Here is a 24,646-nt window from a genome sequence, read left to right as displayed (position 1 = left end):
TTCTTAGTCCCTTTTTGAAGCATTTGTGGTCCTGCAAGGAAGCCAGTAAAACAATATCAATATCAGGAGAAAGAAGTTAATTTATTATTTAGGCTACCAACTAAAATAACAGCTTGCATTAGGCTGCCTTTGCTTTAATAAATGACACAATAAATGGCTAATTTTTTTGCCTTGTTTTTAAACACAGGAAACAAAAGAATATATTGCATTTATATGAATAACCACAGGCCAGTCATGTTTGACTTTAAAATGGCTCTTCAGCTTCCCTCCACGACACCTGTGGGTGTCTATTCTGGGGGTAATCTTGTCCCTCCAGAACAGTGGCTGACAAATTATATATCATCTCCTTTTCAAAATAGCAGCTGAATCATCTTCCCACTTGAGGAGAAGGAAATTCTCTTGCACCTGGTTTTTCTCCCCTTGCAGTGAAAAGCGCAGAATTGATAATCTCAATTTAATAATCTCTCTGGCTTTTTTAGGATACTTAAAGCTACACCCTGCCTAGACAAACATGTGACAAATCCTGTGTGTGTGGGTTCAGTCCAAACAGGCACAAACCCCAGGGTTTGTTCCTGAGAGGGTTCAGTGCCTCGGGTCAGGGCACAGATTGCTGGGGGCAGCTCTGGGGTGGAGGCACTGCCTGGAATTGTGTGTCAGGGGCTGCACAAACGCCAAAAGCCAGGGGGATTTTTCTCTCCCAGACAACTTTGAGAGTGGGAAAAAGCCGAGGTGACCTGCCCTTGGCTCCCAGCTGGAGGTGAGTGTCTGTCCTCCCCCAGGCTCCACTCGAGCAGCTTGCTGAGGGATGGATCAGGGTGTGTTGGTGCCTCCTGCCAGAGCCATCCCCTCCTCCCCAGTGTCCCTCCCTGTGCCTTCCCCAGCTGTCACTGTGCTGCTTATCTGCCTCGTGCTCATGTTCTCTCTGCTCTCAGGGCAGCCAGGGCTGTGTGATGCTGTTCTCTCCTTCCCCTCAGCCCTCCTCCAGGAGTTTGGCTGGCTGGGTGTGTTTGTGCAGGTGCCTGGCACTGGGAGATACCTGCTGTGTGCTGCTCGTGTCTGCAGGGGAAGGTTTGAGAGGACTCTGGGGCTTTATGGCTAAAGGAAAAAAGGGTTGTGTGTGTGTGACTCGGCCCAGGAAGCCTCTGGTCTCTTCTTTGGCTGTTAGCAAAGTTTAAATTCTGTTAGGAAAGTTTAAATCCTGTTAGGAAAGTTTAAATTCTTGTTCTTCCCCCGTGGGTCTCGTTCCCCCCTCACCCAAATGTCAGGTCAGGCTGCCCTGAGCCAGCTGGGGTTTGTTGCTGTGCTGTCACCTCCTCGACGTGTGGTGGCTTTTCTCTGTGGCTCCTGAGTGGAGAACACACTTTGCCAGTGCTTGTAGGCCTGGGGAAGAAAGGATCCAGCAGCTGGATTCCTCCTCTGGAGCCTCACCCTGCCTGGAGGGTCACAGGGACAGTGTCCATCTCCTGGGGTCACTCCAGGCTTTACTGGAGTGTCTCCATCTGGGATCCAGGCTGATCCCTGAGTGTGTTTGTATCAGCACAAACTGGCAAAACCTTCTGACCCTTATTGGGTAGAATTAGAATTGTAGAATAGTTCAGTTAGAAGGCACCTGCACCATCACACAGTCCCAGACCCTGAGCTCTCAGGGCTGAACAGCAGTGCCAGAGTGTTGTTCAGGGCATTGCTCAAATGCCTCTCAAACACTGGCAGTTTGGGGCAGGGACCACCTCTCCTGTTCCAGGGTTTGACCCCCCTCTTGGTGAAGGAATGCTTCCTCCTGCCCAGTCTGAACCTCCCCTGCTGCAGTTTTGAGCCATTCCCACATGTCCTGGCACCGGATCCCGGGGAGAAGAGCTCAGCACCTCCCCTCCCACCCCCTCCATGTCCCCATCCCCTCCTCAGGAAGCTGCAGAGAGCCAGGAGGTCACCCCTCAGCCTCCTTTTCTCCAAGCTGGACAAACCCAGAGCCCTCAGGCTCCCAGGAGGTGCCTTCCAGCCCTGCCCCAGCTCTGTTGTCCCCCCCTGGATACACCCAAGCACCTTCACATCCTTCCCACAGCACCCCAGGTAGCATTTTAACTCCTTCCCCAGGGCTAGAGCTGCCTTGCACGAGCAGCCTCTCCTGTTCACAGCCACTTTTCCCATCTTTGGATTGCAAACACACGAACACACTCTCTTCTTTTGTTAAAAATCAATTGATTCCAATTGGTGCAGGTTTTTTTTTTGGAACAGGTTATTGGTTGCTGTCTGGCCTAAGCTCTTATAAAGTAACCCAATACTCTGCCCTTCCAGAGCAAGCAGCAAATGCCCAGTTCTGGGAGGCAGCAGTGACTCCTCGGGGAGCTGCTTCTTGTCAGGGATGTATTTTCTTGGGATGACTCAGGAGCTGCTTCACGGGATGCAGGAAAAACTCCCCATCTTTGTCCTGATTGCAGCTGGACTGTTGGATTTGTCTGGTGAGTGATGTGTTTTGTTCTGATCTCTGTTGCTGCTTCTCTGCCTCGTTTCCTGCATTATCAGCAAGCACAGAAAGGATGCTCAGTGCATGGGACAACTCTGGGATGCAGGAGCAGCTTCCCTCAGGATTTGGGGGCTTTCAGCTGGGGGGTGTTTGTGGCCCCACTCAGGACATTCCTGTGCTGTTTTACCTGAGCTCACAACCAGTCCCCAAAATAGATATTTTCTCTTCAGGGTGGGGAAAAGCAAAGCAAAAAGTCCCTTTTCCCAGAGTAGTTCCAAGCAGCACTGAGGATCAAACTGGTGAAACCTTGTTCAGAATCCCCTTTTCCAGGCACCACAGTTCATCATCTTAAGCCTGATAAGAATTCTCTACCTGATTAACAATTTTATTCTCTTCGTGGGTTTTGTTGTGTTTCTTTAAATTACCTTGTCCCCCTGCAGGGTGTGTTTGTGGCTGTTCTCACCACTTTAAGACCTCAATTCAGTGCTTGTCTTTATAGACAGATCACTTGTGTTGGGGCTAAACCTCAATTCAGTGTTTGTCTTTATAGACAGATCACTTGTGTTGGGGCTAAACCATGGGAGTGTCAGTTGTTTGTACAAAACCCACAGTTTAAAGCATTTTATGGATTTAACATACCCATCTCCATCACCTGTTAACCTCCATCCCTTTTTTAGCAATAAATCAGCTTTTTGAGTTCCATCAGATCAGCTTTTCCTGCTCACTGCAGTCTCAGAGCAGTGCTGGTTCTCCAAATGTCCATGGGGACACTGGAATCTTGAGGCACCACACCTGGATGCCAACCCCAGGGATTTAATCTGCCAAAGCTCTGCTTTGCTTCTGTCAAAAAAACCCACAATTTAAATGCATAACACTCAAATGCATAATCACTTTTTATAGCTTGTGGATCAGCCTGTTTCCTGGCAGGTGCCTCAGGGAAAAACGCTCCAAGTTTTGGGAGAGGAAAGTACAATAAATGTTTTAATCGATGGCTTGGAAATGATACCTGGGAAGGTCAAAGCTTCTGAAGTGAAGACAAAAAAAAAGCAAAAACGTGTGGACAAAAAGACAACCTTTTAAACCCAGGGTCTGCCTTTTAAACTGGCCAAGTGTCTGCTTTTGATTAGAGAATATAAGGGTAGAGAAGTTGCTGTGTTCTGTCTGCTCTGTGTCAAACCAAACCAGCTTTGTGCTGCTGCTCCCCCAGCGTGGGTCAGGAGCTCCTCGTGGGATTGGGGTGCTGGGGAAGGATGAGAGTTAAAGCAGAGCCACTGAGGAGCTCCCTCGGGGGTGTTTTAGTCTTGCTTTGCTGTCCTTCGGCAGCCTGAGGGTTTCCTCCCCCTGCACCTTCAGGTGTTTAGATCCTTGCATGGGGAAGGTGAAGGGCTCCCCCCTGGCTGGGGAATGCTTTGGGTCCCTCAGAGGGTGCAGAGGGTCAGGTCTGTCCCAGCTCTGGGACAGGGCAGTGCCAGAGCTGCCCACCCTCCCCGTGGCTCTGTGCAGGCAGCAGCTGCTCCACTGAACTGATGGGAAATGCTGCAAACTGTGCAAGGTCCTTGGGCAGCTGAAAGGGCCAAAGGCTTGTTTTCTGTTCCTTAGGAGCCTCCAGGAGTGAACGTGATGCCAGTGACGTGCTGGCCCTGGGCTTCCCTGGAGGGGCCCAGCCCAGAGCTGAGAGCAGCCCAGTGCCCAGCCAGGGCTTCCCTGGGACAGAGGACGACTTGGATGGGGTGACCTTCCACTTCCAGAGCCCAGCAGCTGATCCCACCAAGGAAACCACAGCTGACTCCAGCCCTGCTGCCACAGGGAGAGCTGCAAACAGGACAGCTCTGCTGCCCGGGGGCTTGGCTGGGAGCCTGGAGGTGTCTGAGCCCCTGCACACAGAAACAGCAGCTTCAAAACCCCAGGGTGGACACGCCTGGCCTGGCCAGCTCCTGGGGAGCTCCAGCATCCCTGTGTCCACACAAGGATCCCAGGCTGCCACAGCTCTGGAGCAGCCAGGCAGCTCCCTGCAAAGACCAGGAGATATCCCAGGGGCTGGTCCCAGTCCTGCTGCTGGGCTGCCCCAGCCCCCTCCCAGTGCAGGGCCACACCAGGACTCTCCCCAGTTCACAGCTGTCCCCTCCCTTTCTGTTCTCATGGAGGTGACAAGCTCTAAAACATCTCCCCTGACTTCAACAGTCCGTTTCCATCCCCCAGGAACAGGAACAGCATCATCTCCATCTCCAAGCAGAGCTGGGGTTGCTCTGGGAGGTGCAGGGCTGGGCTGGTCCCCCCCAGGGATGCACACAACCCCCCAGGCCCAGCCTGGCAGCAGAGCAGCTCTGACTCCTGCACGCCCGGAGAGGACCCAGGGTATGGATGCTGGAGTTACAGCTCCTGCAGTCCCACCCCAGCCAGCTCCAGGGGGCCTGGCTGCAGCCTATTCCAGCACAACACACGCCAGGGACACTCAGCTTTCCTCTGTTTTGCCTCTGAAGGAAGAAACCACAGGCAGCAAAGGCAGGAATTCAACAGCAGCTGTAACAGATGGTTCTGGACACCCAGCCCAGCTGCCTCCTCTGCAGACACTGCCACCAGTCCATTCCTCTTCATTCCTGATGGGATCCCCAGTTCCTGGTGGGTTAATTCCATCTCCAACTCAAGGGCCTGTTGGCACAACTGGAGGACAACAGCCCCTGGCTTTGCACAGGGCTCTCAACTGCACCAAACCTGCTGCCCAGGAAAGCAACAGGAGCTCTCAAGGAATCACAGTTGTAGCTCTGCAAGGAGATGCTGATCATGGGATGGTGACAAGTAAACCTGGAAAATCTCTATCCCCTGAGAGCCCACGGGCTTCTGCTACTTCATCCTCATTAAGCCCATCAGGGATTTCCACATTAAAGCTTTCCCAGACCACTAAAGAGCAAAAAGAAGTAACATCTGCCCCCTCTCCTGGAATGTTTGCCTTTGGGAATGCAGACCTTCAGCCCTGGGATTCTGTCCAGGAAGGGCTTCAGCCACCAGGTGCATCTTTCCCTGCTGGATTGCAGCCCATGGGCATCCCCAGCTCTGCTGAGAGGCTTCACACAACAACAACTTCACCCCCAGCCCCTGGCTCTGGGTCTCGGGGTGTTCCTGCCCACCCTGTTCCTCGGGAGGCCTTTGCTGTGACGCTGCAGGTGAGCACAGGGGAAGACTCCAAGAGAAGGAAAGGTCTCCCACAGCAGACAGCTGGAAGTGGTTCTGCACCAGCCAGCCCAGTGCCCAGCCCCTCTGGAGCCCGTGAGAGCAGGACCCAGGCAGGTCCCTGGCACAGCCCTGCCCCTGCAGCCCCCCAGAGCCAGCACTCTGACAGCCCGGCAGCTCCTGCTCCAGCACCACCCCGTGCAGGGGGAAGCCAGCCCAGCTCAGCCACAGCACACCCTGCCCCAGGGGTGCCCAGTGTCCCCAGTGAGGTCCCAGCACAGCTGGCACAGGCTCTGGTGCAGCAGTTCAGGAGGGCTCTTGATGCAGCCACCAGGAACCTCAGCAGCGGCAGAGGAGACCCCCTGAGCATCAGCTCAGCCCCAAAGCTGTCCTTCCTGTTTAGGAGCACTGATGGCATGATATGCCTTCAGCCCCTGCAGGAGTCCCCTCTGCCCAGGACATTCCCAAATGCCAGTGTTGGGGGGCTGGTTTCTGTCCAGCAAATCCTGGCAGCATCGAATTCCTCAGCGCTGGACCTGGCAGACTTACCCCACCTGAGTCCTTCCAGCCTGGTCCTGGTCAGGCCTGTGTTCATCCTGCTGCCCATGGACAGGGCAGACTCACCCTTTCCTCAGGGGGAAGGTGACCACAGAACTGCCCACCTGGGCACAAGTGTGGGCACCCCTGAAAGCAGCCACGGGAGAACAAGTTCCTCTTATCCCACCGGTAAATCTGAAACCACTCTGTCCACTCCTCTGTCCACTGTGTCCAACCAACAAGCAGAGAGAGCAAAGGCAACTCCTCAGCCAACTGATCCCAGTTACAGAACCACCACGGGCATGGGCCAAGCTGCCACCTCAGCACCAGGTCCTTTGCTGGACCCAGGGATGGGGATGAGCAGCACAGGGCAGGACCTGCACCTTCACAGGACGCCAGAGGAGATGCAGATCCCTGCTCCCCCTTCCCAGGAGGCCAAGGACACTGATTTACTCCTCCTGAGCAGGATGTTGGAAGAGCCTGGCACCTCCCCTGGGGCACCATCAGTGCTGCCCATGCAGCAGAGCCCCCACACTTCCCCCAGAGTGTCTCTCACCACTGAAAAGCCACATTTTGTAACTCCTTTACTGCCAGCAAAGGGAATCCCTGATTTCCCAGTGCCTGCCCAGCCCGTGCCCAGCAGCACAGGGGCTGCAGGCCGTGCCCAGCACGGTGGGACACTGCAAACTGCCCCCCCTGGGCAGGGCTCAGGGACCACCCCGAGCTCTGCCCCTGCTCCCTGCGTGGGGTGTGTGACCCCACACTCAGCTGCAGCCACAAAACACCCACTGAAGGGGCTCACAAGCACCAAACCTCTGCAGGCCACGTCCCAAGGGCTCCCAAGGACCACGCTGCTGCTGCTGCTGCCATCAGTGGTACCCAGCACATCCTCAGCTTCCCCAGTGCTTCCAGCTGGGAATGGGCACGGAGAGGCTGCCCTGGGCAGCACAGCTCCTTCAGGAGGGGTCCCTGTGCCTGCTACAGCAGCACAAACCCACAGCACTTCAGTACAACCTGATCTCCCTCAACATTTGGAATTCACTCCCAAGCCCTTTGTAAGGACAGAGGGACCAACAGCAGCCCCAGTGCAGGCTCCCTCCTCAACAGAGATCCAAAGGAAAACCACGGTTCCTGGGAAACCTCTGGCTGCAGTGACCCACCCCAGGGTGTGTTCCAGCTCTGCTGCACACCCACCTTCTCCTGCTCCTGCACATGAGCCCCTGCTGGCAGCCCTGGAAGGTGACCAAGCCCTCCAAGCTCCCGCTGAACTGTTCCCATGGGCCAGCGAGGGAGAAACCCCAAAGCCAACTGAACCCAGCACGAGGGCAGGAAAAGCAGGACCCGGTAAATCCTTGGGGGTGAGCGTGTCCCTGTCAGCCCCAGTGAACACACAGACACACACACACCCCCCAGCAGCTCTGGGGAAGGAGCTGGGGTTGAGTACAGCACAGCCCTCTGTGCCCACGGGATCTGCCCTGCAGACACAGCCCAGAGGGACACAGGGCACTCCCCAGGCCCCCCCAGCAGTGACTGCTCTCTCTGCAGCCCAGGGTGCTCAAACCACCAGCAAGAAAGGGCTTCACCTGCCACCACCAGCCCCCCAGCCTGACCCCAGCGTGGGGCTGCCCAGGGTGAACACACCCGCTGTGGGGAAGGGTGAGGGGGAAGCTAAAGGAGATGCAGCCCCCACCAGCCACCTGCCCACCCAGGCACCCCTGTCTGCATCACCCAGACACCCTCTGGAGAAGGAGCTCCTGGAGGATACCATGGATGGTCATTCCAGCCCTGGCAGTGCCCTGAGTGCCACCGGGCCACCTCCCACAGCAGCACTGGCTGTCTCTGCTGACAGGCCTGGGAACAAGGTCACCAGTCACTCAGCTGCCTTCCAGAGAGCAGCTGGCAGTGATGCTGAGATGCTTCCAGCCAGAGACCTGATCCAGCTCCTTCCCAGCCCGGAGAGCCCCTCGCGTCCTGCCGGGAGCCCGGTGGCACTGCCAGCCCGGGGGGATTCCCTGCCGGCTGTGGCAGGCACTGACTCATCCCAGGGGCTGCTGCTGAACACGGAGGCAGAGGAGATGGGCAGGACGGAGGAGGAGGTGACAGACGGAGCAGCCCAAGGGCTGGTGACTGTGGTGACTCTGCTGGATGCCCAGCCCAGCCCCCCGGGGGACTCCCAGCACAGGAGGGGGCTGCAGCCGGAGCTCGCCGTCCTGGATGGGTAAATCCATTCCCTCTGTGCCATTCCTGCCGCGGGATTTAAGGGTGGGGTCAATATTTACAAGGGTCTGCAGTGACAGGACAGGTGGGATGGCCTCACGCTGACAGAGAGGAGGTTTAGATGGGATATATGGAAAAAATCCTTCCCTGTGAGGTTGGGGAGGCCCTGGCACAGGTTGCCCAGAGAAGCTGTGGCTGCCCCATCCCTGGAAGTGTCCAAGGCCAGGTTGGACGGGGCTTGGAGCAACCTGGGCTAGTGGAAGGTGTCCCTGCCATGCCTGGATGAGCTTTAAGGTCCCTTCCAACTCAAACCAACTGGGATTCTGTGAGTATCCAAATTGCTCCATTGCCTTGGTCACGTGGGTGTGCTGTATTGTGGCTTTAAAAATACTTAATTCATTCAGCAATGGCATCACATAAAGTAAAAAGGGTGGGTCTTTTCACATTTTGGACGCTGATATTGTCCTTCAGACCGAGTTTTCTTTTTCACAGTAGCCCCTGACTCTGCCTCAGCTCCCAAAAACAATCTATATGCGATTTTGCAAGTGATAACATTTGACAGTGCTCAGGTGATGAGGTGCCCTGATGGCAGAGAAGGAGGATATTCCCAGCCAGTGAAACACTTCCCAGTTCCCCCTGGTTCTAGTGGTGAGGGCACAGAGGGGCAGGGGGTGGCTCTGGTCAGGGCTGTGCCCAGGGAGGCTCGGGCACACCAGGGGCTGTGTCCTTCATTTCCTTCAGCTCAGTGTTTGGTGTCACTGAGGGAACTCCCCCCAGGGCTGTTTCATTCCCAGCAGTCCCTGTTGCCTGGCTCTGCCTCACCTTTTCCCTGTTCCCCCTCTCTCCCTGCAGCCTGGCCGTGCTGAGGGACGACGCCTGCGGCTCCGGCAACTACACGGTGCAGCTGAGCCTGAGCCCCGCTGCTGACACAGCCCCCGAGCCCCACGGGCCTCCAGCACCTTCCCCAGAGACCTTCCTGGCCTTGGTGGCCGTGCAGGACAACCTCAGCCAGCCCCTGGTGCAGCCCCTGCTGCAGATCCACTCGTGCTGTGTGACCCCCTCCGCCAGCCCCGGGGCACCGGGAGCACAGTGCTGCCTGTTCCGCAGGTGGGACACGAGCCCATGGCATGGGATGGGCTTCACCTCCCCTGGCATCCTCAGGGAACCCTCTCCTGTGTCCTGTGGCTGCAGGCTGAGCTCTTTGGAGCAAGCTCCAAGCAGTGAGAGCGACTCCAGGAGTGCTCTGCTCCCTCAGCCTGGTAATTAATACCGAGGGCTTGATAAGGCACAGAACCTCAGGGGAAGAAATCTCCCTTGGATTTATGTAGATGAACCATCCCAATTCCCCACATCCATAATCATTTACATTTCTTATGTAGATAAGCCATCCCAGTCCCCCACAGGTGCTGTCCCAGGTGTCAGGGTACAGCATCCCTGCCCTTCCTGCTGGGATGGCACATCCCAGGAGCAGAGCAGTGCAGGGATGGCAGCCTCCCTGGCACATCCTGGGAGCAGAGCAGTGCAGGGATGGCAGCCAGGCCTCTCCACAGGCTCCCATTCCCCCAGCAGCATTTCACAGCTGTTCTGGCCTCCCCTGAGCCCAGGGGAACGGGAGGATTCGTGAGCTGATGTTTGCAAAACCACTGGGGTGTGAGACGTGTGTCAGAGGTGGGTCAGGGAGTGGCTGTCACAGCACAGCAGCCATTGCACTGCTTGTAGCAAAATCAGCCTCCAGGGAACAGTTCTGCTGCCCCTGGGCTGTGGCCTCCACAGCAGGGCAGGCACAGCCTGCAGTGCTGACTTTTGGGGGGTTTTGTTCCTGTAGGGGCAGGGCTGTGGCTCAGACCCCTGCCCACAGATCCCCCTCTTCCCTGCCTCCCCTCAGCTGCAATTTGAACCTGTTTGCCCTTTGCTCCAGGCTGCCATTTGAGTGCAGGCACATCCAGCTGCTGCAGAGCAGCAGGTCCAGAGCTGCCAGCTTCACCATCCAGCTGTTCCAGATGCTGAACCACTCCGTGGCCTACCTGCACTGCGAGCTGACCCTGTGTCTGCACGGACAGGCGGGATGTGAGCAGGTACCTGGGGGGGGCTGCTCTGGCACCACTGAGGAGGGATCTGCTGCTTCCAAAGTCACCACACCAAGGTCCCCCCTACCCGGGAAATCCCTTTGTTCACCTCTGGGAGGGGAGTTAATGACATGGAATGGTAGCAAGAGTTGCTAATCCCCAGGGAATAGAGATTTACACGTGTGCTGGTCCAAGGATTAGCAGCTCAGCTTTTGGGATGGCAGCAGAGCTGGAAAAGGTGGAATCTGAGGAGATCTGTGCCTGCTGTGGACCCCTGGGGCAGGAGGTTCTGTTCAGGTGCCACCAATACCCTTTCAGAGGTTTTCTATGTCTTTCCCAGGACTGCTTGGAAAGCGTGGAGCCAGTTCTGCAGCCCAGTGACAGGAACAGCCACGGAAACCTGCACAACCTCATCTCCTTCGGGCCAGTTTGGAGGATGAAGGACAGGTTTCTGTACAAACCTGTGGAAGGTGGGTCTCCTCTTCTGCCTTCTCTGTCTCTCTCTCTTGGAGTAGTTTTTGTTCAGCTTTTCCTGCTGAAAAAAAAGAAAAGCTTTAGTTTTAACAGCTTTCTTAACAGCCATCTGCTATGACTAGATTATACCCCAACAACTCCCCACCTTTGTTCTGGCCTTCCTAAATCCCAAACCTGGTGGATAATCAGCATCAGATCCAACAGAGTTTCAGCCAGGAGACACAACCAAACCCATCCTCTGAAGGAACTGAAGCTTTAGAAGGAGGAAAGGGGGGGGAAAATGAGGCAGAATGACCTCGAGCTGTAAAGACTTTCCATGCATGTTGTGGTATTTTGGTGAAACTTGTTGACTGAGAATGAGGAATGTCATTAAAACAATTGTGAGAGATATTTACTAATTCCTCCTTCCAGTGCCTGTGTTTGAGATGAGATGAGATTGAGATGAGATGAGATGAGATTGAGATGAGATGAGATGAGATGAGATGAGATGAGATGAGATGATGAGATGAGATGAGATGAGATGAGATGAGATGAGATGAGATGGGAGGAGTCGAGGTGTAGGGACCTTCTTTTAAATATTTTGTTCTGTTACCTCTGAGCTTTTAGAATGAAGGAGCAATGCAGCCATTTTTTGTGCTGAGCTTAGGGAAGATCCCCCCTGTTTAGAGGCAAGGGAACACCAGCCACAGGTAACTGGATTAAAATCTACCTTAGAAACATTTGGTGCAGAATGAGGTTGGTCATAAGTCAGGAATGTTCATAGATGAAATACAGCAGCTGGTTAATGTCAATCAGATGTTGTCCAGGTATTAGAAAAGAGTGACACTGAACCTGGTACATCATGAACGTGAGAGACTTCTTAAATCCCCTGGCACCATCCCAAATCTCTCGTGTCTTTAGCTGTTTATGCAAAGACAATTTACTGGTGGCATTCTAGGGTACAGAGGGCTGTGTTTGAAAAGGCACTGCCCACTTACTGCTCTGGGGATAGGAATTGCCCCACCAGCTTGGCATGCTCTGAAGATGGGTTCCCCTTTCTCCACCCTGTTCATTCTTGCTTCCCTCTCTCTGTTCCAGGTCCTGGCTCTGCTGTGCTGCTGCCCGTCCTGCTGGGCTCCCTCACTGGCTTTGCTGTGCTGGGCAGTGCCTTCATAAGCCTTTGGCTGCACCACAGGCAGAAATCCAAACCCCTGCACTACCCCCCCTTTGGAGACATCCCTGGGCTGTGAGCCTGGAGCAGCTCCTGGTCCTGCAGCTCCCACATCAGCTCCGCAGTGACCAGGGGAGAGCAGACCCTGCCCTGCACATTGTAGAGCTTCTGTAGAGCTTCTGCTGACCTGGGGAGCAGGAGGGGTCCCACCTCTGCCCGGGGCACGTCTCCCCTTCCCTCCTTTCCCTCTGCATGAGCGAGCCCACAAACTGCAGAGTAGAGAAGGGTCGTGGCCCCACAGGGAAGAAGAGCAGAGCTCAGGCTGCAGCACGAGCAGCACCAGCACAGACTGGGAATCAGGAGAGCAGGGGGCACAAGAGCCGTGTAAAATACAGCACTGTAAACTAGAGCCTGCCAGCAGGGAGGACACGGTGCCGGGAAAAATGTGGGAATGTGGACAGGACCCGAGAGCTCCAGAGTTCCACCCCCTGGGCTTCACAGCTCTTCTCACCTCCCAGGAGCCCAGTCCCTTCCTCCTTTTGCTTTCCTCATGGTACTGTTTTCTCTAATGAATTTCCACCTATTGGTAAGCTCCACACTGTGGGAGAAAGTTAGGAATGCCAGAGGGTTTGTCCTTGGGGCTGAATGTGAGAGAACAGAAAAAGAACTCGCCCCATTCACCTTCTGGGTCCAGTTCCTTCACTGCTGCTGCCAGAGGGCAGGTGGGAAAGGGGCCCCTGACAGGGCACCTCGTGGCAAACGCGCCTGAGTGGCTCACACTTCCACCTGGATTGAGAATTTGGGAATCTCCTTGCGAGTCTGGGGCCAGGGAGGGTCTGTCAGACCCTGTGGGTGGGGAAGGGCAGCTGGGGGATGCTCAGGGGGTGCTGTGCAGAGCCCTGCCTGGGATCCAGCCCCACATCCCTCTGTCCTGGAGGAACGGGAGCTTCTCCATCCTATCCATGACCTCCTGCTGCCCCTGCAGCAGCTGCTGGTGGGGAAGGAGGAAGCAGCACCCCTGGAGTGTGGAAGGAGCTGCGAGGCACGAGAAAGGCACCTCTGGGAAGGGATCTCCCTGTCTTTGGGGCCACGGTGTGAATGGTCAGCATGACTGCCCCTCTTGGGTATTGTAATGCCATTAAAGCTGACCCTGGAACGTGTCTGAGCTGTTTGCCCAGAAATGGGCACCCCTGAAAGGTCTGGGGGGGGAGAGCACCCCCTGCAGCCACGGACTGTGTTCCCCTACTCCCTCACCTTCCCCTGAACTCTCTGTAATAAAACCGAGCATTGCAGTGTGTTTGTCTTGCCTGTGCCTGAACATGAGGGAAATGGAGCCCCTTTGTGCTTGTCCTCAGCTCCAAAACTGCGCTGGCAGGTGAGTGCCAGCAGGCGGGAGTGGGGGTGGCCAGGGCAGGACCTGTGCCAGAAGCATCATCACACCTTAGGGCGTGGCAGGGAATTGGCAACAACCACCTTCTAATGGTGTTTTTTTCTCCCTGAAAGGCTGCAGAGCCTGGCTGGCTTTTTACCTTTCCCTTCTTTCCCTAAAGCCTCACAGTGAGTGTAACAGGAAAACAGCTCACACTTCCCCCCGGCTCAGTCTCCCTCCAAGAATTTCTTCAAGATCCGGCACACAGCTAAAAGTTCCAGGTCAAAACTCCGTGACAATTAGACAGTTACCCCGCAGAAGTACTAATTGTTATTTGTGTTGCAGCAGAGCCGAGGAAACGAGCCCCACGTTGTGTTTGACGGTGCCTCACCTGCAGGGAGAGCCGGGTCACTGCAGACCCGTGTGCTCAGCCCAGACAATGCCATCGATCCCTGCCGCAACCGGGGGATGTGTGCTGTGCCTGCTGCTCACGTGGGGGTGGTTGAACTGCTCAGACCAGTATTCCTCATCCCTCCAAACAGCCCTTACAGGCACCCAAGAGCAGGTTTATCCCCGAGGGAGCTGCTCTGGGCCACCACAGTTCCTGTGTTTCTGTCGGAGCATTTTCTCAGGCTCATGGACTCCTGTTTTCACCACATTCTAGTTCTGGGGTTTTTCTCTGTTCTTTATCTATCTGGAGTGTTTTTCCCTTCTTTATCCTGCTGCACAGGAGCCTCATGGATTTCCCTCTTCCTTGCCTTTCCTGCCTCCCTTTGCCCTGTGCTGATGGCCCGGGTGAGGAATCCCACCCTCAGCCCAGTGCAGTTGCAAAGGGATTGTTGTTTGCACCACTTCCCATCTCGTGTTCTTGGAGCATTTTCCCCCAGAGTGCTGGACAGGAGAGAGCAGGGCAGCTCTGGGGAACAGCAGACACATTCCTGGAGTCAGGCCATGCAGCTGCTCTGCATGAGAAATGGGAGGGACAGGCAGGATCCTCCTCCTGGCAGCAGGTCCCAGGGCTCACCTGGGCTGACTCCCCGAGCAGGGCAGGAGCAGGAGGAGCTCCTTTCTCCCCCTCTGACAGCAGCCAGGCAGGAGGCAGAGAGCCAGGCTGCCTCTGGGGCCATGACTGCGGACAGGGAGAGGCAGCTGGGCAGCCTGACCGTCTTCAACAGGGAGGATTTCGAGGATGACTGGGTGAAGGTGGCCAGTGGAGGCTTTGGGCACGTGTACCAGGTGAAGCACAGGAGGTGGAGGACAGTTTATGCCGTGAAATGCTCCCCGTACCTGCTGCAGGACTCCGGCATGGACAGGTAACCCTGCGCTCCCCTCTCAGCTCACGCTGTCCCCCCGAGCTGCCTGCAGGGCTTGGGGGCTAAAACTCTGAGAGAAAGGTCCATGGGGCTGCTTCTCCTTGGGAAGCCAAGCTTTTGGTAGCCAAAGGGAGTGGGAAAAGCGCTGCTGGTCTGGAGTTCTGCCTCTCTTCCCATCTGAGGTGTGGATGTGCAAGGGGGAAGGAACACAGAGAACAGGGTCAATCAGAACAGTTGGGGTTGGAATCTGAGGCTGAAAGGCACCTTAAATGTGGGCATGTGGGTAAGAGCAGCCTGATCACTTGTTTGCAGCTTTCACTGGACATTGGGACTGATGTGTGTCTGTTGAATCAGTCATTAGAAACACCAGGTTTAAAGCTGAGGGACAGAGAATTTACAGCTGGTTTTGCTGGGCTCCCAAAGCTCTGCTCCCTCACTTGCTGGAGCCTCCAGACCTGCTCTTTCCTCTCACTGGGGCACCTGCACCTTCACTTTGCTTTTTGCTCTGTCTCTCACCTGCAGAGACCCTTCTGCTGACCCACCTTGGGGCTGGAGATGGAGCAGAACCAGGCAATCACTGCTGATAACACACATAGTACAGGCAGAACTGATGGAAAAACAACTCCATTGATGAAGTAATTCAATTTAAAATTTTATTCCATTCAAGCTGGGAATGTGCTGCCTGGCTAAAAATCTCCCCCTACTATGATTTCTTATTGCTGACAACTGACTGAGCTGGGTCAGCCTGAGCAGTGACTGTCCTCAGTTTGCACTGCTTATGCTCTGCAGATATTACACTTGCATTTTGTTCTCATTTTTTTTTGGGGGGGGAAGAGTCTAATTAATCAGTTTTACTTCTGCATCTGTCACTTTTTGTGAGATCCCTGACATTCCTCCACACCCAGGTACGTGTCACTGCAGAGAGCTGCCAGAGGGAGGCTGGCAGAGGGCTTTGCTTGGCTGAACCATCTCAGCTCTGTTAGTGGCCTGGCACGGTGCTGTTGGAGGCTCAGATTCGTTCCCAGGCTGTGCTTTTCAGAGGCAGCCCTGGCCCTTTGCTGCCTGGCTGCTCTCAGAGCGCTCTGGGCACCCCAACTTGTTGAGCAGGTTGGGAGATGCAAAGCTGCAGTGGAACAGGTCTGCCCGGGGTGCAGCAGGGCTGGCAGAGCTGGCAGTGAGGGCTGGGTGTGTCTGGGCTCCCTCTGGGACCACATTCACCCTGCTCAGGGCCAGGAGGCTGCAGGGAGAGGTGGAGGCACAGGTAGGGCAGGGCATGGCCCGGGGACACCGCGGGTCACCGAGCTCTGCCCGCTCCTGGCGCCAGGAAACATCTCTTGGGAATTCCACAGAACCCCAGAAAGGTCTGGGTTGGAAGGGGCCTTAAAGACCCTCCAGTTCCGCCCCCTGATGTGGTTGCATTGTCATGAATTCAAGGGGCAAATTGGGATGGATCTTTTCGGGGTGGGCAGAGCTGCTGGGAAAGGTTGGATCTCACTGGGCTGCTGCAGAGTTCCTGAGCCTGGGAATCAACTGAGGCAACTGCTTGGTTCCACTTTCTATTTTATTTTTTATTTTCACTTTTCCAGGACCAGCATGAACTGCCTCATGGAGGAGGCAACCAAGATGGAGAAAATCAAATTCCAGCACATTGTCACCATCTACGGGGTCTGCAACAGCCCTCTGGGGATAGTGATGGAATACATGGCCAGAGGGTCCTTGGAGAAAATCCTGCCCACTCACAAAATGTCCTGGCAGCTCAAATTCCGGGTTATCCACGAGATGGGCTTGGCTATGAACTTCCTGCATAGCATGACACCCCCTTTGCTGCACCTGGATCTCAAACCAGGGAACATTCTCCTGGATGGGAACATGCACGTCAAGGTATGACCTCACTGGGTGTTGGAAGGGACAGGTTCTTTCTCGAACAAGGGAAAGGTTATTTTTGCCAAACAAGTGCAGAATCCTGGTATATCGAGTTCTTCAGGAGCACTCCATGAAAAATTGGCCAGTGGGGCTTGTAGGAAGCAACTGGTAAACAAATGACATGATAATCTCGAGGTCATCCCGGGAATCTGTGCCAGACCTGGGAATTTAAGGCTCCAGCCTAGGAGGAGAGGCTGCTCTGCTGGACCCAGTGGCAGGGACTGAGTGCAGTTTAACAGGGTTTTATCAAGTCTCAGTGCCTGGCCCCTGCCCCTGTCCCTGATCCCGAGGGAGGGGGGCACGTCCCAGCTAACAGGAGGAGGGATGAGGGATGAGAATTCCAGAGCTCTCACTGCTTGTGCTCGCAGATCTCAGACTTTGGGCTTTCCAAATGGATGGAGCAGTCCAGCAGGATGCAGTACATCGAGAGCTCTGCTCTGAGGGGCACTTTGAGCTACATCCCCCCCGAAATGTTCCTGCAGAACAGCAAACCCCCGGGAATCAAATACGATGTGTACAGGTAAGGGCTGCCAGAGGGCACACAGGGAGCTCCCTGAGCCCTCCCACAGGGCCAGAGGCACTGCACAGCCCCTCATTCTGTTTAAATCCTGGTTTATAACGTGGGGAACAGCCTGGGAGTGATGGGATGTCCCCACCTCAGTGCTGGAGACAGAGGGAGGGGGATTTTCTGTGGAAAATCATCATCCCTGACCAGCAGCACCCATCCCACGTGAGCTGCTGACTGTGTTGCCTCAGGTGCCATCACGCCCTGTTTGGTTGCTGGAAGTTATTATAAAAATGAGTCAGATTAGAGCCCAGAACACACAGTGTCTGCTCTTTCATAGCAGTCACTGCTTGGGTTCATTTTGCTTTTAAAACAACTGTAATATTGCTTGTCTGCTTCAGGATCCAGCTTCACTGTGGTCAGTAACAGATGGAGAAGAGATTTCAATGTGATTTTTTCCCTTTGGGGCAAAGAGCTTTGAAGCATATTTACACAAGCTACATATAAATGTCTGGAAATTCCTTGTCTCCTTGGCCTCTACACCCCACAGTCACCCAAGGCAAGAAGCAAAGGAGGATTTGCATGGCCCCAGGAACTTGCAGTAGTCAAAGCCCCTAAAACCCAATGTGAATAAAATGAAAAAAAGGCACTGAGAGCCCAAGTTTTACAGGAAAGGCTCTAAGTCACTAATTCACTACACCAGGGGGCATCAGGGATGTGTGAGATAGAACCATAAGACCTGATCCTTTTTGGCCTGGGGGGTGAAATCCTTCCATCCTGAAAACCCTCTTCCCTAATTTCCCCATTTCTCAAGAGGGTAAAAGCAATAAGTGCATGTTCTGTCCCCGTGGGAGTGGCCGCTCACCATCTCCCCTCGCCCGCAGCTTCGGGATCGTCATCTGGGAGGTGCTGATGCAGAAGAAACCCTATGCAGGTAAATATGAGCCCTTCTCCCTGGCTCTGCAGTTGGGAAGGGTTCCCTGCAGCTGCCCTCCCAGAGGGAAAGCCCCGGGTGTGGTGCTGTGTTGCAGGAGCCAACATGATGGCCATCATCGTCAAGGTGGCCGCGGGCAAGCGGCCGGGGCTGGAGCTCATCAGTGATGACTGGCCCGGGGAGTGCCAGCAGATGGTGGACTTGATGAAGAGGTGCTGGGACCAAGACCCCAAGCAAAGGCCAAGCTTTTCAGGTGGGAATGTGACTGGATAACCCAAAAACCAGCTGCAGGATTAACAAGCTCGTGTGTCACTTCCCCGGTGACGTCTCCGAGGTTTAACTGCCTGGTGCCCACGTGCTGTCAGGCATCCTCTGTATCCTTTTTCCCCTTTCTTCCCACGTGGAGGACTTGTGTCCTGCCTGGGATCTGAGCCTCTGGGCAGGCTGCACAACTGACAGAGTGTTGCCCTGGCAGATATCCCTGTGGAGACAGACATGCTGCTGGCACTGATACAGAGCCTGGTGGTGGACCCAGAGAACGAGCGCCTGGTCAGGAAGATGTCCCACAAACCTGCCATCTCTGGGAACCAGCAGGTGAGGAGAACTGCCCAGGGCCACTCAGGAAACCCCACAGAGTCCTCTCCCCGTGCTGAGAGTGTGTTTCCCCTCTCATCGGACAAGGGCACTTCAGCACCTTTGCTCAGTGTGTTTGCACAGGTCGTGCACTTGTAATTCATTTAAGGGGATAAGAAACGTGCAGTTTTATCCCCCCTACCAGAGTGGAACTGTGTCCAGAACTCAGCTTGACAGAGGGAGAAACAGGGGTTGAGAACTGTTGGCATTTAGAGGTTTTGCTAAGCTGTGCAGTCAGCAAGAAACAAGAGACCAGAGCACAGAGGGTTGAAGAGGTGGGGGGGACTGGGGGTCCCTAAAAGCAAAGGAATGACTTTGTGATGCTGCCACAGGCACCTGATGCAGTAAGGAAGCAGAACAGAATATATGTATGTTTGGGAGCAAAGGAGGAAGAGGAGGAGCAGCTCATTGATGCCCAGAGATCATTTTCAAGCTCCCACATTCCTGTTGTGTCCTGATTTGCCCAGCTGAGTTTTGGGTGCAATAACAGGGTTGGGTGAAAATGATAATACAACGATAATCAATAATAAAAATTGTAAAACTCAAATGATAACACAGAACTCTAGAGCAGTAGCCAAGAACAGTGTGCAGACATCACAGAATGCAATTGAGCACCTTTATCTTATGGCTTTTTCTTTTTCCTTCCTGAAAATGAGAGTGACAAAGAGGAGTTCACCTTCCCCCGAGACCCCAGGAGTGATGGTAAGTAGGGGATTCTCTTTATGATTGAAAAATAAAGAAGGGGAAGCCTACCAAAATTGTCTAATTTTTGTAGGAGGATGTGGCTCATAAAGTTTTCCATGTGGGTGATGTTTTAAGTTAAGGAAAATGAACCCTACAGGAAAGAGCAGATCCAGTTCCCATGAGGGAGAGGCCAAATGTCCCACTGCCCTCTGAGAGGCTGCAGAGAAGTGGACTGGCCTCATTCCATATTCCCTGTCTCTAAAATACCTTTGTTTCATCTCACTCCAGGAAGAGTCACAGGCTCTCCCTCCCACTGAGCGCCTTCACTGGGTTTCACTCTTTTTTCTCCTGTTTTGTCTCCCTGCCTTTAGAAACAGATAACCAGGAGGTTCCTCTCCCACCTCCCTACAGCGAGGCTGAGAGCCCGGAGGAGATCCTGTCCGAGGAGATCTGCAGGGTCCACGAGAACGGGCTCACCCTCCTCCACCTCATGGTGATCCAGGGCAACGTGGAGAAGGTGAAGTTCCTCCTGGGCTGCAAGGCCAACGTGAACAGCCAGGTGGGCTGTGGCTACACCCCGCTCATCATGGCCGTGCAGAAGAGGCTGCCGGAGATCTGCTCGGTCCTCATCGAGCACGGCGCCGACCCCAACGTGCCCGACGAGGACGGCTGGACCCCCCTGCACTTCGCCGCCCAGAGTGGGGACGACAGGATCGTGCGGCTGCTGCTGGACCACCAGGCCCGGGTGGATGCCCAGGAGCAGGACGGGTGGACCCCCCTGCACCTGGCGGCGCAGAACAACTTCGAGAACGTGGCGCGGGTGCTGCTGTCCCGCCAGGCCGACTCCAACACCCAGGAGGGGGACGGGAGGACCGCCCTGCACGTGGCCGCCTGCTTCGGCCACGTGGGGCTGGTGAAGCTGCTGGCCAGCCAAGGGGCCGACCTGGAGAGGAAGCAGAAGAACCACAGGACCCCCCTGCACGTGGCCGTGGAGAGGGGCAAGTTCCGGGTGGTGCACTACCTGCTGAAGAACGGGACGTGCGTGAACAGCCTGGACCAGAACCACTACAGCGCCCTGCACCTGGCGGCCGTCAGGGGCAAGCTGCTCATCTGCGAGAAGCTCATCAAGCACGGGGCCAACGTGGAGCTGAGGACGGACAAGGGCTGGACCCCCCTGCACTTGGCCTCCTTCAAAGGGCACGTGGAGATCATCCGGCTGCTGCGGCGCAGCCGCGCCCGGCTCAGCGCCCGGGGCAGCATGGACTGGACCCCCCTGCACTTGGCCACCCGCTACGGGGACGAGCCCGTGGTCAGCGAGCTGCTGCGGGGAGGGGCCGACCCCGACGTCCCCGAGAGGTCGGGCTGGGCCCCCCTGCACTTCGCCGTCCTCAGGGGCTCCTTCCTCACCGTCATCAACCTCCTGGAGTGCGGCGCCGACGCCAACGCCAGGAACAAGGTGGGCTGGACGCCCCTGCACCTCGCCGTGCTCAAGGGCAACATGGCCATCGTCAAGACCCTGATCAAGGCCGGGGCTCTGCTGGATGTGGAGGACATCACGGGCTGCACGGCCCTGCAGCTGGCGGTCAGGCACCAGAGGGAGAACATCATCACCCTGCTCCAGGGCAGGGACTCGGTGCCGAGCAAGGCGGGGAGCAGGACTCTGCTGAGCGACGCCAAGGTTGCGAGACCCAGGCTCGTTCCAGGAAGGACAGATCTGTAAATTCATCAGCCCTGGTGTTTGTGACTTGAGTCTCCTGGTGTCAGGTGCTGTTCCTTAAAGCGCCTCGTCCTGTCACCTGGTGATTACTCTCCTTTTTTTAAATGGAAGTTTCTAAGCATGAACAAGTAAAGAGTAAAAGAAAAATGAAGCTGCAGAAGGAAGCTGACAAGTTATTTTCCAGGGTCTGGCCAAGCTTGTAGAACATTTTGCCTTGGTGATGTTGGCTTTAGGCAATGCTTTCCTGTTTAATACTTGCTGTGCCTGGATATTTGTAATCCCTGTTCGTATGGGCAATGCTGAAGCTGTGCACAGCATAGATACATGTCTTCCACGGATTTCATTGCTTTTATTCCATGTTTTCCTACGGAGAAAATTGGTGTTAAAGTGACCTTGGCACAGGTGGGAATTGAATCGTGAGATTCTCACCTGCTGCTGGAAATAAGACACCAAACATATGGCACAGCAATGAGTCAGGTTGCTGACATCTCATTTTTGTAACAAGAATTAAATAAAGCAAGGAAGGAAAAAAAAATCCCTAGTGGAGAGTATTTAAATGGATGCAGCACAGAGAAAAGGAATTCCAGAATAATGCCACTCCATCCCTTCAGTGCTTTGAGGGCACTGCTCTGCTGCCAGTGCTTTCCTCACTTCTCAGCTGCAGCACAGGGCAGGAGGGATGATCACACCTTTGGCATGGAGCTGGTGCCCAAGGAGTTGAGGGAAGGCTCCTAATTGAAGACTAAATGCCAAAGTGGCTCTCAGGACCCACCCTGGTCTCTCCCAGGGATCTGGGTGGGGTTTCCAGCTCTCATCAGTCAGGGAAATCCTGCGATGGAGTGACTGGAGCTGGTCCTTGCTGAGCTCTGAGATGATCCAGCCCCTGTTCTGCTGCTCTGTGCTGACAGGAGCTGACATCCAGCATGGCTTTAGTGCCTGTGTCATGCAGATAACAGGGCTGAGGCTCCTGTCCTCTGTCCCTGATGTCCCAGGAGAGTGGAAAAGGCAAACGTTTTGCACATGTTTTCTGATGTTTTAGTTATTTCCTCAGATTTTTAGATAACTCAAAGCCTCAGAATAACTGAACTAAATCAAGGGAGTGATTCTCCATCTTTCATTTTGTTTGGTTTCCTTTTTTTTCCTTTTTTTTGTTTGTTTGGCTTTCTCAGGTTTTGTTTGGTTTTCTTTTTGTTTGTTTGGGGGTTTTGCTTGTTTGTATTTTTTGTTTTGTTTGGGTTGGTTGGTTTTCCTCTTTTGTTTGCTTTTCCTTCTTTCTTTCACTCTTTTTGCTTGTTTCCTTTCCTCAGTGTGTGCTCTCAAGGGCTCAAATCTGTGACAGGACCCTCTGGGGTTCATTTCAGCCCCTTTAATCTCCAGATAGCTGGGGCTGGGGGGGAGGTAAGGCTTGAAGGGCTGACTTTTCCCTCTTCTTGGGGAGTGAAGTTGAAAAGTTTAAGCTGCCAGAACGCCTCCTAAATGGTCAGCAGTGACAGGTATTAAATGCTTTGTTATTCAGTAAGGATGGTTTGGGGGTTATTCTTGATGTTTGTGTCCAGCCCTCAACATCCTGCAGCTGCGTGGGTCCATAAATTATAATTATAACATATCTGTCTTCAGCATAATTTGTGTAACTTGGGACACTGATGATCTCATGATTTGATAAATTCTATCCAGTGGTGTCTCTAACTGCAGGAAATGGGCAGGAGGGTAGGCCAGGGAATTTGGTGACATGTCCCATTCAGGTTTGTTCTCCTGGAACTGAGAGCACAGCACGTGTTGCTGGGTAACCACCCCCAAGGAAAACCAAGGGGACACTTGGAATCCCCCCTGGAATAATAACATCTTGGAGTTCAGGCAGGCACAGCAAGCAAATGCTCTCCCAAGGACTGTGAGGCTGTGCTTTGATCCAGGTAGGATCCTTAAATGCCAATTCCCAGCAGAGTGGGATGTTCTGGATTCGTGGCTGCACTGGAAGCTTTGGTGTGAGAGCTGATTTACCTGTTCTTGATGTCCCACAAATGGCAGCTCTGGGCTCTGGATTCTCAGACCTTTCTGTGCAGCTCTTTCCCTCAGCTTCAGCTGTATTGATTCAGCAAATGTCTCCACTGCTTAATATCGTTTGAAATATTTACACAGCAAAAAGAAACCCAAATTGCCACATAATTCAGCAGCTCCTTTCTGTCCTCACTCCGACAGAAAACCGAAACTCGGCTCGTATGTCACGGAACGTTCTCCAGAAGAGCTTAATTAAATTTATAATGGAAATAACAGGGGGATTAAGAAGACAGGAGGGAAATACATTCCCCTTGCTGAGCATCACAGAGGTGATAGAAGCACTTTGCAGAGAAAATTACCTGTTTGCTGCTCAGTTTCTATAGAAATTAAATGAGTCTTTGCAAACTCTGCAGAAGTGCATTCCAGCCTCCGCTTTGTGACTGTGCAACCTGCAGCTCGTTAGCTCTAAAATTAGTCCTGGCTCTCCAGCTCCCCCCACTCCCCTCTTTTTTTTTTATTTTCCCCCCTTGTTCAAACCCCTTGCAGCCTTTTGTCCCTGCTGATCAATGCACTGAGGGTTATATCCTGTTCCTGCCCCAGGCAGGGGTGTCTTTGGAAGGGAGCAGTGGTGGGACAGGAATCTCCCAAGCAGCTCTTCCCTTGAGGGCACTGCTTGAGTTTCATGGTTGTTCTGGCCTGGGAGGGACCACATGTAGCCCAACCCTCAAGTGAATTCAAAAAGATCCAAATTGCTGACCCTTGTGCCACAAAAAGGGTGTCTTTGGATGCAGGAGCTTGGCCAGGTTTACCCAGAGGAGCTGGAATTTATGGACGTGGGTGACCAGACTGAGGGTTTGGGTCCCAAATTGTACCCAGAGCTGCTTGGGTGAACAGAAGGGTGTTCCTCACTCCGTCAGGGAATTCTACACCCTGCTGCTGGGATGGCCCTGGAGTGCTGCCCTGAGCATCTCTGGCAGGAGGCAGGAACTTTTACCTTGAAAAAAATACACAACCAGGGTGACACCTTTTTTCCCCCCACACTGCTTTAGCTTTGGGGTGACCTGGCTGCTCCTTCCAGGACCTGAAGGAGCTCCAAGAAAGATGGAGAGAGACTATTTCCAAGGGCCTGGGAGTGACAGCACACAGGGAATGGCTCCCCACTGCCAGAGGGTTGGATGGGACATTGGGAAGGAATTCCTGGGCCCTGGCACAGGTTGCCCAGAGAAGCTGTGGCTGCCCCATCCCTGGGAGTGTCCAAGGCCAGGCTGGAACAACCTGGGCTAGTGGGAGGTGTCCCTGCCCATGGCAGGGGGTGGGATGAGATGATCTTCAGGGTCCTTTCCAACCCAAACCATCCCACGATAAAGAATTTTTCACTTAGAAATGTCCAACCCCACCCAGAGAGTGAGAGGGGGTTTGTTGTGTGTCACACAGAGCAGGAACATTTCCGAGGCAAAACGTGTTTGAAGAAGAGATGGTTTTGTCACCATCCAAATGTGG

General features: G+C 54.3%; 2 protein-coding genes across 6 annotated transcripts; both read left to right on the top strand.

Annotated features, from left to right (window-relative positions):
- Positions 1-118: 118 nt before the first annotated feature.
- Positions 119-12,360, top strand: LOC113975456 (proline-rich protein 36-like). 5 transcript variants are annotated; one of them, XM_027699455.1, is made up of 8 exons: positions 776-1,068; positions 2,293-2,456; positions 4,061-7,284; positions 7,342-8,384; positions 9,236-9,490; positions 10,302-10,458; positions 10,790-10,919; positions 12,001-12,360. In XM_027699455.1, exons 1-8 carry the CDS (start codon positions 806-808, stop codon positions 12,150-12,152), a joined length of 5,388 nt encoding a protein of 1,795 aa, XP_027555256.1. In that variant the 5' UTR covers positions 776-805; the 3' UTR covers positions 12,153-12,360. The 5 variants fall into 5 exon arrangements, with proteins under 5 accessions (XP_027555258.1, XP_027555256.1, XP_027555255.1 ...); XM_027699457.1 differs by lacking the exon at positions 776-1,068 and adding an exon at positions 119-757 and having other exon boundaries at positions 4,061-8,384; XM_027699454.1 differs by having other exon boundaries at positions 4,061-8,384.
- A 2,177-nt stretch (positions 12,361-14,537) lies between these two features.
- On the top strand, positions 14,538-21,809 carry ANKK1 (ankyrin repeat and kinase domain containing 1). Its single transcript, XM_027699603.1, has 8 exons — positions 14,538-14,755; positions 16,342-16,636; positions 17,047-17,198; positions 18,068-18,117; positions 18,215-18,370; positions 18,593-18,711; positions 19,407-19,452; positions 19,806-21,809. Exons 1-8 carry the CDS (start codon positions 14,568-14,570, stop codon positions 21,152-21,154), a joined length of 2,355 nt encoding a protein of 784 aa, XP_027555404.1. The 5' UTR covers positions 14,538-14,567; the 3' UTR covers positions 21,155-21,809.
- The last annotated feature ends 2,837 nt before the right edge of the window (positions 21,810-24,646 follow it).

The sequence above is a fragment of the Neopelma chrysocephalum genome, unplaced genomic scaffold, assembly GCF_003984885.1.
Source record: "Neopelma chrysocephalum unplaced genomic scaffold, ASM398488v2 Primary Assembly neopelma1_138, whole genome shotgun sequence".
NCBI classification, from domain to species: Eukaryota; Metazoa; Chordata; class Aves; order Passeriformes; family Pipridae; genus Neopelma; species Neopelma chrysocephalum.
This window is presented reverse-complemented; position numbering and strand designations above follow the sequence as displayed.

What these genes read in the sequence shown, in the direction of transcription:
- ANKK1 (XM_027699603.1), top strand. Translation starts at nt 14,568, where the DNA reads ATGACTGCGGACAGGGAGAGGCAGCTGGGCAGCCTGACCGTCTTCAAC. An exon ending in CAGGACTCCGGCATGGACAG is followed by an intron (nt 14,756 to 16,341) that starts GTAACCCTGCGC and finishes TCACTTTTCCAG; the next exon opens with GACCAGCATGAACTGCCTCA. An exon ending in ATGGGAACATGCACGTCAAG is followed by an intron (nt 16,637 to 17,046) that starts GTATGACCTCAC and finishes TTGTGCTCGCAG; the next exon opens with ATCTCAGACTTTGGGCTTTC.
- LOC113975456 (XM_027699454.1), top strand. Translation starts at nt 806, where the DNA reads ATGGATCAGGGTGTGTTGGTGCCTCCTGCCAGAGCCATCCCCTCCTCC. An exon ending in GCTCGTGTCTGCAGGGGAAG is followed by an intron (nt 1,069 to 2,292) that starts GTTTGAGAGGAC and finishes CTGCCCTTCCAG; the next exon opens with AGCAAGCAGCAAATGCCCAG. An exon ending in TGGACTGTTGGATTTGTCTG is followed by an intron (nt 2,457 to 4,060) that starts GTGAGTGATGTG and finishes TCTGTTCCTTAG; the next exon opens with GAGCCTCCAGGAGTGAACGT.